The sequence below is a fragment of the Kryptolebias marmoratus genome, linkage group LG18 (genome assembly GCF_001649575.2).
Source record: "Kryptolebias marmoratus isolate JLee-2015 linkage group LG18, ASM164957v2, whole genome shotgun sequence".
Taxonomy (NCBI): Eukaryota; Metazoa; Chordata; class Actinopteri; order Cyprinodontiformes; family Rivulidae; genus Kryptolebias; species Kryptolebias marmoratus.
In genome coordinates, this window is record NC_051447.1 from 1511355 (window position 1) to 1525570 (window position 14216).

At 40.8% G+C, this 14216-nt stretch overlaps 1 protein-coding gene across 14 annotated transcripts in view; it reads right to left on the minus strand.

Annotated features, from left to right (window-relative positions):
- mcf2l2 (MCF.2 cell line derived transforming sequence-like 2) overlaps positions 1 to 14216 on the minus strand; it is a 143554-nt gene that overhangs the window by 121364 nt on the left and 7974 nt on the right. For 13 of the 14 annotated variants that reach the window (XR_005234393.1, XR_005234395.1, XR_005234394.1 and 10 more), the window contains exons 2-4: positions 7469 to 7552; positions 1914 to 2028; positions 1157 to 1247 (exon numbers count right to left, since the gene is read on the minus strand). Coding sequence is in view for 9 of the 14 variants with exons in the window: in XM_037981140.1 (XP_037837068.1) it covers positions 1157 to 1247; positions 1914 to 2028; positions 7469 to 7552 (290 nt within the window). In the remaining 5 variants the exon portion in view is untranslated. Of the gene's footprint in view, positions 1 to 1156; positions 1248 to 1913; positions 2029 to 7468; positions 7553 to 10676; positions 10959 to 14216 lie in introns of those variants that run through there. The other variant, XM_037981141.1, reaches the window with a different exon arrangement.

A 14216-nucleotide genomic window follows, 5' to 3' on the forward strand; every position in this document is an offset into this window, starting at 1 on the left:
GAAACAGTTGAAAACACTGGACAACAGTGTATTTGTTCTGGATCGAGCTAACCTAGCTGCCTGGGCTGGTTTTCTGTAAGTGACGTAGGAGTTATGAAAAAAAATATTCAATACACACTAATGTATTCTGTCTGTTTAAATACGCCCCAGTCTCAAAGATACTTTGGGATTTTCTGTGGTGTTTCTGAAGATGATAAGTTTTGACAAATAAAGATCCCCCGTGTTTGGCAAAAGGAAAGATGGTGGTTGCTCATTCATTTCTGTGTAAGAACTGTGTTAGGATCTGGGTTTTTGTATTTTGTTTTGTCTTCATGTTTCAGTTTGAGTTTATTGTTTGTGTTATTCAGTTGTCTCTTCCCTGTGCCTCAGCCACCATTCACTTCTCCTCAGTTACTCTCTCTCTCTTCCCTGTTCTCACCCATCTACACCTGCCTCTAGCTCCGTAATCATCTCACCTGTGCCCACTTCCACTAATCACCCTCTGCCTTTAAAACCCAGTCACTTTCCACATTTCCTTGCTGGTTCATTGTCATACTTTGCCTCCCTGATGTGCTGTCTTTCCGGTTGCTCGTGCCTCGTCGTCTCCCATGCTCTGTTTGGTTCTCCTCTTGTCTCAGGTCTGTTCATGTTTTGTTAAGTTAGTTAATGTTTTTGTATTTAGTTCAGGTTTTGCTGCCACGTCAGCCTTTGCTTTGGTTTGCCTTTTATTTCTAAATAAATTAGTTTATTTTTCAATATGAGTCTGCACTCAGGGTTCGCCTCCTTTACCCCACTTCATGACAAACTGCCTTTAAAACCTACAGATGCAATGTGCTGGCTTCCTTAGATAGTCAACTTTTACCAACAGGCATTTTATAATGTATTGTATGTGAATGTATTATGTTATAATAAGCACTTAATTGACTGTAATTATATTTGAATCTGGATTTCAATTGGACGTTTTTTTCTTTGTTTGTTTTTTTTTGGCACTGTGCCCCAAGATGACTTGTTGTGAATTGGGGTTATATAAATAAACTATATTTAATTGAATTTTTACATTCACAAAGTTACCATGTCCATAAAACACACTACTGATAAGTGGTAGTCAGATGAGGGGTAAAATAAATGTATTTTTCAAGGTGATTGGATAATAAACATCTTACATATTAGAACTTACAGCAATCTTTGATAGAGAGGCCTTTACTGAGCTCCATTTGTCTTTTCGCCGGTCAATGATGATGATGAAGCCAATGCTGGCAGCATCCAAGCTAGACACGAGAGAAACAAAAGACTGTTTATTGGACTATTGCTGAAGAGAGGGATAATTGTCTGATGTAGCTGCCTTGAACATGGACGAAAAAGACAAAAACTAAAAAGCATCTTACAAACTTCAAAGAAAAAGTTCAATATTGTAACTTCAGCTACACTGTTTAGGTTGCTTTGTGCAAAAAATAATATTTTTGTTGTGATAGCACAGGCCAGATTTAACTGGTTAACTTTTGGGTTATTATTTTACAGAAAGTTATACGTCAACTTAATCAGTTTGTTTTCATTTCCTGGAACATTAATTAAAGACTACTCAGGGTACCAATACATAATACAGCCCAGTATGTACTGGGTATGTACCTGGTAGGCACGTGGTATCTGGTACATACTGTAGAATATCTGGTATTTACTTGATACATACACAGTGCATTGATGCATACCCTGTAGGTTAACAAGTCAATGTATAATACAGTATTTACAAGGTAAGGACTGAGCTGTATTATGTATTGCTACCCTGAGTAGATATATCTGAATGTTGATATCTAACCAACAACTAAATGTTTTTTCTGACATATAATACTCACACTATTGCTAAATGGTTAAAAGGTTTAGCTAGAGTCAGAATATGTGAGGATTTGAAGTTTTGAAGTGTGTGTGAGCATAGACACCTGGGGATGCTGGTCAAGTAAGTAACAACATTGAGGAAATCCTCCTCTGACACTTCACTGAAGCCTGAGTACTCTGGGAACGTGATGATTGGGGCACCATCTTTTCCTCGCCCTCCTGCAGCACAAAAAACATCACATGCAACATTTACCAACCTTCCTTTAATCTTCAGACACTTAATATCATCTTTAAATCCATCCATCCGTCCATCCATTCATCTTCTTCCGCTTATCGGGGGTCAGGTCGCAAGGGTAGCAGCCTAAGCAGGGAGACCCAGGCTTCCCTCTCCCCAGCCACTTGGGCCAGCTCCTCCGGGGGAATCCCAAGGCGTTCCCAGGCCAGCCGAGAAACATAATCCCTCCAGCGTGTCCTGGGTCTCCCTCTGGGCCTCCTCCCGGCGGGACGTGCCCAGAACACCTCACCAGGGAGACGTCCAGGAGGCATCCTAATCAAATGCCCGAGCCACCTCAACTGGCTTCTCTTGACACGGAGGAGCAGTGGCTCTACTCCGAGTCCCTCCCAGATGACTGAGCTTCTCACCCTGTCTCTAAGGGAGAGCCCAGACACCCTGCGGAGAAAACTCATTTCAGTCGCTTGTATTCGCAATCTCGTTCTTTCGGTCACTACCCAAAGCTCGTGACCATAGATGAGGGTAGGAACGTAGATCGACTGGTAAATCGAGAGCTTCGCCTTTTGACTCAGCTCTCTCTTCACCACAACAGACCGGTACAGCGCCTGCTTCACTGCAGATGCTGAACCAATCCGCCTGTTGATCTCCCGCTCCATTTTTCCCTCATTCGTGAACAAGACCGCGAGACACTTAAACTCCTCCATTTGAGGTAGGACATCTTCCCCGACTCGGAGAAGGCACTCTACCCTTTTCCCGTTCAAGACCATGGCCTCGGATTTGGAGGCACTGATCCTCATCCCAGCCACTTCGCACTCGGCTGCGAACCACTCCAGCGAAAGCTGTAGATGACGGCCTGAAGTAGCCAATAGGACCACATCATCTGCAAAAAGCAGAGACACAATCCTAAGATCACCAAAATGGATCCCCTCAACACCTTGGCTGTGCCTAGAAATTCTCTCCATAAACGTTATGAACAGAATCGGTGACAAAGGGCAACCTTGGCGGAGTCCAACTCTCACCGGAAACGAGTCCGACTTACTGCCGGCAATACGGACCAAGCTCTGACACGGGTCATATAGGAATCTAACAGCCCGTATCAACGGGCAAGGTACCCCATACTTCCGGAGTACCCCCCACAGGATTCCCCGAGGGACACGGTTGAACGCCTTCTCCAAGTCCACAAAACACATGTAGACTGGTTGGGCGAACTCCCATGCACCCTCAAGGACCCTGCTGAGGGCATAGAGCTGGTCCAGTGTTCCACGACCAGAAAAAAAAAAAAAACCAAAATCACACTGCTCTTCCTTAATCTGAGGTTTGACTATCCGATGGACCCTCCTCTCCAGTACCCCCGAATAGACCTTACAAGGGAGGCTTAAGAGTGTGATCCCTCTATAGTTGGAACACACTCTCTGGTCCCCCTTTTTTTAATAAGGGGACCACCACCCCAGTCTGCCAATCCAGGGGAACTGCCCCCGATGTCCACGCAAAATTGCAGAGTCGCATTAACTAACACAGCCCTACAACATCCAGAGCCTTAAGGTACTCCAGGTGAATCTCATCCACCCCCGGAGCCTTGCCACCGAGGAGCTTTTTAACCACCTCGGTGACCTCAGCACCGGAGAGTGGAGAGCCCGACCCAAAGTCCCCAGGCTCTGCCTCCTGAATGGAAGATGTGCCGGTGGGATTGAGGAGGTCTTCGAAGTATTCGGCCCACCGACCCACGACATCTCGAGTCAAGGTCAGCAGCACACCACCCTCACTATAAACAGTGTTGGTGCTGCACTGCTTTCCCCTCCTGAGATGCCATATGGTGGACCAGAATTGCCTCAAAGCCGTACGGAAGTCTTTCTCTGTGGCTTCTCCAAACTCCTCCCATGCCCAGGTTTTTGCCTCAGCGACCATCCAAGCCGCATGGACTGCCGGTACCTGTCAGCTGCTTCTGCAGTCCCACAGGCCAAGAAGGCCCGATAGGACTCCTTCTTCAGCCTGGCAGCATCCCTCACCGCCGGTGTCCACCAGCAGGTTCGAGGGTAGCCACCACGACAGGCACCAACTACCTTGCGGCCACAGCTCTGATAAGCTGCCTCAACAATGGAGGCACGGAACATGGCCCACTCGGGCTAAATGTCCCCCACCTCCCCCGGAACATGTTCAAAGTTCTGCCAGAGGTGGGAGTTAAAGCTCCGCCTAAAAGGAGACTCCGCCAGACGTTCCCAACAGACCCTCACAATACGTTTGGGCCTGCCAGGTCTGACCGGAATCCTCCCCCACCATCGGAGCCAACTCACCACCAGGTAGTGGTCAGTTGACAGCTCCGCCCCTCTCTTCACCCGAGTGTCCAAGACATGTGGCCGCAGATCAGATGAAACGACAACAAATTCGATCATTGAACTGCAACCTAAGGTGTCCTGGTGCCAAGAGCACATATGGACACCCTTATGTTTGAACATGGTGTTCGTTATGAACAATCCATGACGAGCACAGAAGTCCAACAACAGAACACCGTTCTGGTTCAGATCAGGGGGGCCGTTCCTCCCAACCACACCCCTCCAGGTCTCACTGTCATTGCCCACGTGAGCATGGAAGTCCCTCAGCAGAACAGGGTATACCCCACTGAACAGGCACCAACATGGGGGGCAACAAGTATGCCCACTCCTGCTCTGCGCCTCACACCAGGGACAACTCCAGAGTGAAAGAGTGTCCAACCCCTCTCAAGGAGACTGGTTCCAGAGCCAGAACCGTGCGTTGAGGTGAGCCCGACTATTTCTAGCCGGAACCTCTCAACCTCACACACCAGCTCAGGCTCCTTCCCCACCAGAGAGGTGACATTCCACGTCCCAAGAGCCAGCTTCTGTAGCTGAGGATCAGACCGCCAAGGTCCCCGCCTTCGGCCACTACACATCCCACATTGCACCCGACCCCTTTGGCCCCTCCCATAGGTGGTGAGCCCAAGGAAAGGGGGACCCACGTATCCTCTTCGGGCTATGCCCGGCTGGGCTCCATGGGCGAAAGCCCGACCACCAGGCGCTCGCCAACATGCCCCACCTCCAGGCCTGACTCCAGAGTGGGGCCTCGGTGACCCGCGTCCGGGGCGAGGGAAAACTAGATCCAAAATTTTTATTCATCATAAGAGGTCCTTGGGCTGCACTTTGTCTGATCCCTCACCTAGGACCTGTCTGCCTTGGGTGACGCTACTAGGGCATGAAGGCCCTGACAGCATCATTATCTTTAAATACCCTGCATATTTATTACAAATTTAGTTATTCTTTACCAAAATTAATATTGCGTTTACCTATTTTTTGTTTGAGGAAGACAAAAAGTAGGTCAGGCCATTTTCTAAGAAATTACAAAATAATGAATACTAGATATTTTTGAACTTTTGCTATCCAAAAAAATGGTTGTTTATTATTTCTGATTATTGACTTTTACTAAACTAAAATTTACTAAATTAAACTGACTTGAAACAGGCAAAACTGAATTTCAATAGTTAATACTGAATTAGATTGATCTGGATTGGGTTGCAGCGGTTAGACCTGTTGCATCACAGTAAGAATGTCTCAGATTCATGATTCAGCTGCAGCTTTTCTTTGTGGAGTTTGCATGTTATGCCTGTACATGTGTGGGTTTTCTGCGGGTACTCCGGTTTCCTCCCATAGTCCAAAAACATACAAGATAGGTTGACTAACAAAAACAAACAATCATTCTTTTTATTATCATTATTGTTATGTTGTTGTTGTTGTGGTTTATCAGTTTAATTTTATAGAATGCATAATTTTGCAACATATTTTTTAAACATGTTGTAGATAACAATTTTTGAAACTTTGGAGCACAATGTGAATAATAATAAAAACCTTTAAACAGTTTTCTGCTCAGCAGGAATGTGTGGCTTTTAGTTCTATTTATTTACTTGAAAACTAAATGGATGATGCCAAGATATCTTCAGCTGTGACTGTTTCTGTTAAACTTTTCCTTTATGATCACAGCCGCAGAATCATTCACTCCATCTTTTCATTATCATTTAAAGCCACAAAGGGTGGAGCAATTTAACACATATTTGTTATTAGAAAAATGCAGTAAAAAAATTTAAAAGAAATTTTTTTTTTTAATTAAAAAAAAAATTATCCTGAGTAGTACTTGAACTTTATGGAAAACGTCAGCAGATAGCGCCCTTCAACTGAAACCATAAAGTCTTCACATCACATAGATAAAGTAACATACATGAAGTAAGAATAATAAAAGTAACTGAAAATAGCAAGCAAGTTCTTTCGGCTGCTCCCTTCTTCAGGGGTTACCACAGCTAGCAAATTTGAACAAAAGACAAACAAACGCCGGATGCCCTTACTGCTGCAACCTCGGCTCAAACCTGCAATCTCAGAATTACAAGGCCGCAGAATTGACCACCAAGCCACCGTAGTCCCCTTAATAAAAAATAGATACATTATTAGAGGCTTAGCATTCCTTGAAGTAGTGCAAATCTACTGCTGCTTTTCATGCTTTTCAGTTTTAGACTAAGATTATTTTATGATGAGAAATGAGTTATGGGCATTTTGGTCAAACTTTGAAAATAATGTTGCACACAATCTCATTCACTATCAAGACATGTCACTCTAGGAGTATGTCTTGTCATTGAGACTAAGCTACGTGAAATCTTAGCTCAATATCTGTAAAATTGTTAATTTTGCCAATTTTGTTTTTTCTATGGTTGCTCAGCTGTGATAACCATTTTTGGTTGACTTCAAACATTAATCAGTTGTAGATGTACATCCAGGAATTACTTTCTGCAAGTTTCACTGAAATTCATCCAGTAGTTCATGAGATATATTGCTAATACAACCGAAAAACAAACACACACAGACATGGGCAAAAACATTATCACTCTTTTGCCTTTAGCAGCAGGCAATACATTGTGTGTCGCTGAAGAGAAAAGTCATATTATCAAGAGGGTCCCAGTTTATAAAACATGTAAACATGTACAGAAAACAACAACAACAAAGGCATGTTCATCCAACAATGAATCAACCAAAATCTTTGTGAGAAAACCTCCAACAGTATGAAAGCTTGTTTTAACTTGTGTGGAGAAACAATCTGCTGACAGAAGATTTTTTTATGAAAACCTGTTATTCAGACTTTTGGTGTGTAAGGACAAGGGAATGAGAGGCATCTCTGCAGAACCACACAGCCTGCTGCCTAGATACTAACTGAACATGTGGAAACTCTGAGGGCACCCAGCATAACCGGATGGGGGATGCAAAGTTCCTGGCTTAAAACAAGAAAAAAGGGTTATTATGGTTTTGCCTGTGTGTGTGTGTGTGTGTTTGTTTCTGTAAAATGTTAATAAAATATCTCTTAAACCACTGTACAGATTTCAATGAAACCTTCAGAAAGTAATCATTGGATCTACATCTACAACTGATTTTTACTGACCTGCCAGCACAGCAAACTGCCGATGAAGCTGCTCTATGATGTCCACAGCCAGAAGAGGCCTGATGTCCTGCTGCATGATCTCATCTGCAAGCAAAGAAACAAGGATCAGATCCATAAAGAAACAATGAAACACTCTGGATTTTCCCCAGTGTCAGAGATTATACCAGAGCACTTCACTCAGATCAACAGAAAGAAAAAATTCAAGCGTAGCTTGGTTACAGGTAAACATATTGCAAAGGTAAATCATACAAGCAGCGTTCCATCCAAGCTGTAGACAATTTATTCAGAGAGCAAAGACAGATGTTATTTTCACTGATTATTGAGTCTTGTTCAGAAGAGAAAGTCGTATTTTGCACAAAACTTTAACCTGCTGTAACAATGCACTGCAATATAAAGTTGTCAAGCAGATCTCTGTAACCCCTGGCAAAAATTATGGAATCACCATTTTTGGTTGATGTTCTTTCAACTGTTAATTTATTTATGAAATAAATAAATAAATAAATAAGAGACATGCCTCAAACCTATTATTTGTCAAAACTCCAACTTTCTGACAATAGGACACAATAAAAAATGAAAGAAACATAATTGTTGTAGTCTGTCACAGTTGCTTTTTTTAGATCAAGTAGAGGGAAAAAAATATATAGAATCACTCAATTTTGAGGAAAGAATTATGAAATCATGAGAGAAACACTGCAGCATTAGAACTTTGTTGCATCATCTATGGCTTTTATAATAGCAGAATATTACAAAACTGAAGTCTGTTTGCTTTTTTAAGTTTTTGGATATGCAGCTTGGGAATGTCATTCAGATGGGATAAATATGGCTGAATGGTATCCAAGAGAGGCAAGGTGATCACAGCTGACAACCATGAAAAGAAAAAAAAGAAGGCAGCCACAACCAAGTACCTTCAAAAAATAAGGCAGGTGCTGGAGAGCCAGCTGAATGGTAAGAACAAAGTCCAAGCCATCAACATAATGCAGTGCTAGTCATCAGATATTAGCTGGTATACAAGTATTAGCTGTGACAAAGGAGGAGATAGTTGCCACTGATATTAAGACACAAACAGTCCTTGCAATGCACGGAGGGTTTCACTCCCAGATCAGAACCCTGAGACTGTACACTAAGAGAAAGGAGGGAGGCAGATAACTAGTAGCTAAAAGATAAATTTATATCTAGAAAACTCAATGAAAACCTTCTGAAATGAGACATTAAAAAGGTTAAACCTTGCTGGGGGTTTTATCACCAGGGTTCCCCTGCAGTCTGAAGCTCATAGTGCAGCATATATTGAACAAAACATCCTCTGTCATTGAGAATAAAGACTTATTTATCCTGAGTTGACTTTATTCATCTAAAACTTGGTTGGGTAGGTTTGTGTGCTGCAGGGGGTGGAGAAGGTCAGGAGGAGAAGAAGAGTCTTTAACAATCAATGTACCTTTGTTCACATCTCAGTCTGCTGACGTACCAAGGCTTCCAACACAGACTGGCTCCTCTGATGATCACATGCACAAAAATGTCATCTCCCCACAAAATGGGACTTCTGCACATCGAATGTTTTTAAGACTACTAGTTAAATGTAAACAGGAATCTAGAACACTAAAATTAAGTCATGTGTCATCAGTTCTACAATTAAAAAAACTAATAAAAGCTTCACGTTTGTGCTTTTAGTGGACCTGTCGCTGAGAGCCAGGAACCAGTTAGGACTGATAGATAAAGGTAGGTACATATATCTGAACCAAATGGTAAACAACTTGTTTTAAAAACCCTGACAGAAGCTGTCCATTACCTTTTCATGGAGGAACTCAAGACACAAAATACTCTGTGGTAAAGTACTGTAAAATGCTAAGATACTATATGTAAATTAAACATATATCTTAGAATGAGGCATTAAGAAACAGGGTTTGGATGGAAAATAAAAAAAAATGAGTATCAGTACACAATACAGCTCGGTACGTCCCAGGTATTTAGCAGTAGGGCTGAAACATTTAGTCACCGTAGTCGACTGCAAAAACATTGTTGACTCAGATTTTTATTGTCGACGCACTATATACAGAGCAATTAATAAATGGCCTTGATCACAATTTTCCACATAAATGTTTCTGCAGTGCACAACTGGAGCATCTGGAGGCAGTATCTTCTCTGTCGTTTCCAAGACTTCACAGTCTTTAACGAAGAAGAACACAAGGAAAAGACTAACAGAGCTAGAAAGAGGCAGATAAAAATCAAAACAGACATTCAGAAGTTTGTCAGCATTTCACTGAAAACAAACAAAAATCTGAATGCAGATTGTGCAAAGCAGAGCTTTCTTTTTACCTTGTTCATACTGGGTATGTACTGGGTACTTACTATGTAGATAAAATGTACTTATCTGTTATGGACCTGGTAAGTATTTTGGTGCTTACTAGGTAAGTACTAGGTAACTATGGGGTACTTACAGGGTACATACCAGTCTGTTATGTATTACTACCAAGCAATGTTTCCCCAGAATTTAAAGCAGATATTGTTATCCAACCAGAGCTTCCACAGAGAGAATACTCGTTACTGTTGGCACATCAAAGCACAGAGGGATAGTGCAGACAGATGGCAGGCATGAATACTTCAAAGCTCAAAAAAACCCATCTGTTTTAGAAATTTACCAAAGATAGGTGTACGAAAAACTCTGTTATAAACTGTAAACTCACAGTGAGTATAAGTGAAATGGAATTTAGAGGGTAAAAAAACACCAAGGAATAAAGTTCTGAAGTATTCTTCTGTGTTAGGCAGCTTGAGCAGAACTGGAGTTGGGATTTACTTCACACACACACAATCAGAGGATCAGGACAATTTACTGGAAGACTCAAAAATCATGAAATCAAGTTCCCAAGAAACAAAACAGATTAAAGTCCTCGCATTCCTTGAAGGAATGGATATTTCCCACTGCCTGTCATGTCAGAGTTTTAGACTAAGATCATCTTATGATGAGAAATGGTGTTGTAGCTGTTTTGGACAAACCTTAAAAACAAACATTGTACACAATCTCAAGCAATATCACAAGATGTCACTCTCAGAATATGCTTTAGTCAGGCGGTGTAACCACTTCATGTCTGCTACGACATGACATCAGCTAAAACACAAAAGCTGCATTCCAACACTTCAGTTGTAAACTGGAGAAGTATCTGAGTCTATTCAGAAATAAAGCTCTCCCTGTCAGGTTGTAGTCTGTGAAGATTACCTATAACATTTTGGATTCTCTTCATGGCAACACCTCCAAGGCTGCTGCACGCACTCCCAGAAAGCCCCAGATGACTGAATTATTACTATATCCAAAACCAGTGAGGTCCACAAAACATCCAGCTGCAAAAACTCCAGTCTATTTCCAGCCGCTGGGTCTTCACTGCCATCACTATTGTCTGGTAATGTTAGTCCAAACGTCCCAATGAACAAATCTCTGTATCTCTGTCATGTTTCACTCTCACACACACAGGCTCTCTGTCTCTCACAGCTTGAGCTGTTTGTGAAGTTCAGCTCTTACATGTGCCTGTGGTCAGTTTTTCCACATTCTGCTTAGCTCCAAGCAGCAAGCAGCCAATTGGCAGTTAGAGAAGCAGTACACAGGGTGTGAGTGTGTTAAAAGACAGCCAAGGGAGGAGAAAGAAAGAAGAAGGGACGAGGAAAGTGGTGCTGAGTTACAGCTTGTGTGTTTGAGAGTATGGAAGGATCAACAGTCACGTGTGTTTGATTGTTTTTTTTCTTTTGGCAAAGTCTGTTCGAGCTGCTGTTTCTGTCTATTTGTTTTAAAAAAAACAAAAAAAAACAGAGCCAAAAGAGAACAGTAAAATTGACACAATGAAAATGCTTTTAATTACGTTTCTCTGCAGAGCATCATAAAACAATACATGATGAGTCTATCAGTTAACATTTATCAGGCGTGGGATGATGATTAATAAGACACAAGCTTAAATCTAACTAGAACAGTTAGCATTTTATGCAAAACTACAGTGAATGCTAGGTGCTGAATGATGTAGGTGTAATTTCTTGAAAAAGCTTAAACTGAATTATTATGTTAAACGATCAGAAGAAAAACTAAAAATGGCAAAACAAAATCTAAAAGCTAATTTTAGCAAAGCGGTAGCTAAAAACTAAGATCAGCAAAAAAACAGCTAAAAGATAAACTTAGCAAAACAAAAGCTAGAACTGAAGCAAGTATAATGAAGTAGTATTTGAAGCTACAATCCAAGACCAACTAAACAGCAGCTAAAAGCTAAAATTAGAAAAGTAGTACTTAAAAGATAAAACCAACAGAACAGTAGATAAAAAAATGGATACATGATTGGCTGAAATAGCTAAACATATGCTGAAGTACTTAGATTATAAAAGAAAATCATGAAAGAAAGGTTAAGCAAGAAACAAAAGTGTGAATGCGGACTCAGACTGAAACCTAGACAGTGCAGAGCTAAAATAAAACAATCCATAAAGCAGCAATGACAAGTCTTTGTCAGGATATGGATATTTTTGTTAATTTCTTTGATAGTGTTTTTTTTTTGCTTTGTTTGGTTTTGTTAAGGGTTTTCCTGTCTTTGTGATCATGTCTCTATATTTTGTTACTCTTTGTTCTTGTGGGTTTTTTCTGTGATGTTCCTCTGTGTTTGATTTACTCACTTGTGTTTGCGTTCCTGCTTCCTTGTGTGCCGTCATTCACTCTCCTTCAGTTCAATTTCTCAGTCAGCCTACCATGCCTACTCTCACCTGTTCCCAATCCCATTCAACTCAGGTGTTTTCTATTTCCTCAACTCCTCAGTCATATATATTCAGTCTCTGTTCAGTTCCACTTCAGTAGTGCATTGTTGGCTTCATGTCATGGTTCCTGTTTGTTCCCTGTTCCCTGTTCCCTGTTCCCTGTGTCTCATTGAGTTTCCCTATGATATTTCTTTTTAAGTTTTTGCTGAATCGTCAATGTTTTGTTTTGCCCTTTTGTAATAAACCTGTTTTTATTTTGGAATTCTCATTTCTGCCTGCCATATGAGTTCAACCTCCTACAAACCTCACAGTTTTAGCAGAGAGAGAAAAAACACAAAAGAGATTGTGAGACATGATGACAAGAAACTGACACTAAAACTGAAATCTATTTGTATACTGTATATACTGAGGGAAGTAATGAAAAACAGGTGGTGGCAGTAAATCAAAACCATTCAGATAAAACACAGAGAGACACATTAAGTGAATGGATTGAAGAAAATCTTTACTTAGCAGGAGTAGCACAAACTAAGAAAAAACACTTTAAATAAATTTACAATTAAGATCACAAAAGCATTAAGAAATGAGGGCTGTTGGTAAAAGCAAACCTGAAGGTGTCATGTTGTTGCTCTAATAACCACCAGAGGTCAGGCATTCTTCAAACAAATGTGTTAAAACCTGCTTCAACAGTCCATAGTGTTATTTTAACAGCTTCACATTTACATCTGACATGCTGGTCTTTTTACACAAGTGAAATTCTAAATGAATACAAAGTTGTTGAGTTTTCTGCACTGGTGTTGACTAATAATGATGAATTTGATTTTAGAACTTTCTAATTATATATTTCTGGTTGTTAAACAAAATGCTGATTTGTTTCTAGATATTCCAAAAGCTCAGCAGTCTGCAGCTCTCACATCATTTTTAGCAGCAGAAATAATGCAAATGTCTCTACATGCTTACAGCAAAGCATGTTAGAAACACAAAAAATGGAAGCATTGTTACACAGTGAACACATGCACAAACACATTGGTAATCACTTGCATTGTTTCAAACACAATGCTTATTCAGCTGTCACGTGTGTTTTAGGAACTACTTCCTGAGGGACGATAAACATTACTGTATTCCCAGATATACGTGAGTGAGTGTGAGTGTGTGTTTGTGTGGGTGTGTTCATTATTATTTTACAGTATACCAAGGTTCCTCACAACAAAAAGGTTTAAGGACAATGAATAACATGGGGATATTAAAAAAAACCTCCTTCAATGCACATTGAAAACATTTGCCTTCAGACTACCTCCGAAGGTGTTCTAAACCCCTTTTTATCCATATATGTTTGTTAGTTTGAATGTAATTTGTCTTGAGCCCAGCAGTAGGACTTCCTACTGAACTGATTGCTGCAGGAGGGACTGGTGCACTTCATAAAATAGATGGCATCATGAGGAAATAACATGATGTAGGAATACTGAAGCAACAGCACAGGGCATCAGCCAGGAATTTAAAGCATGAGTATAAACAGGTCTTTCAAATGGACCATGACCCTAAGCATACTGCCACATTAGTTACAACGTGGCTGAAAGACAACACAGTCAGTATTTTGGAGTGGCCGTCACTAACCCCTGATCTTAGTCGTGATTGACCATCTTTATCCTGTACCAAAATCATTTAAAACTCTCACAGATTTAATCTTTACAAATAAAGCAAAGCATATCTTATAAACTAATTAAAGATTTAATAACATAAAGGGTTCCATTTTTTTATTGAATAATCTTGCTTTTCTCAGGTTTGCTGGAGAGTCAGGTGGACTCAAAGCACAGACTCATACTCCAGCAGAACTAATTTCTTAAAATAAAAAAAGGAACAAAAACAAAAGCTGACATAGCAGCAAAAATCAATGAATCAATCAATCAATAAATAAATAAATAAATAAAATAATTTACTCAATCCAGGGTAACAAGAACACAAGGGTGAGACATGAGGGAACCCAGACAGCACATAGAAGTACCAACAGACCAGTGACAAGTGAGGAAAATGACCAGGT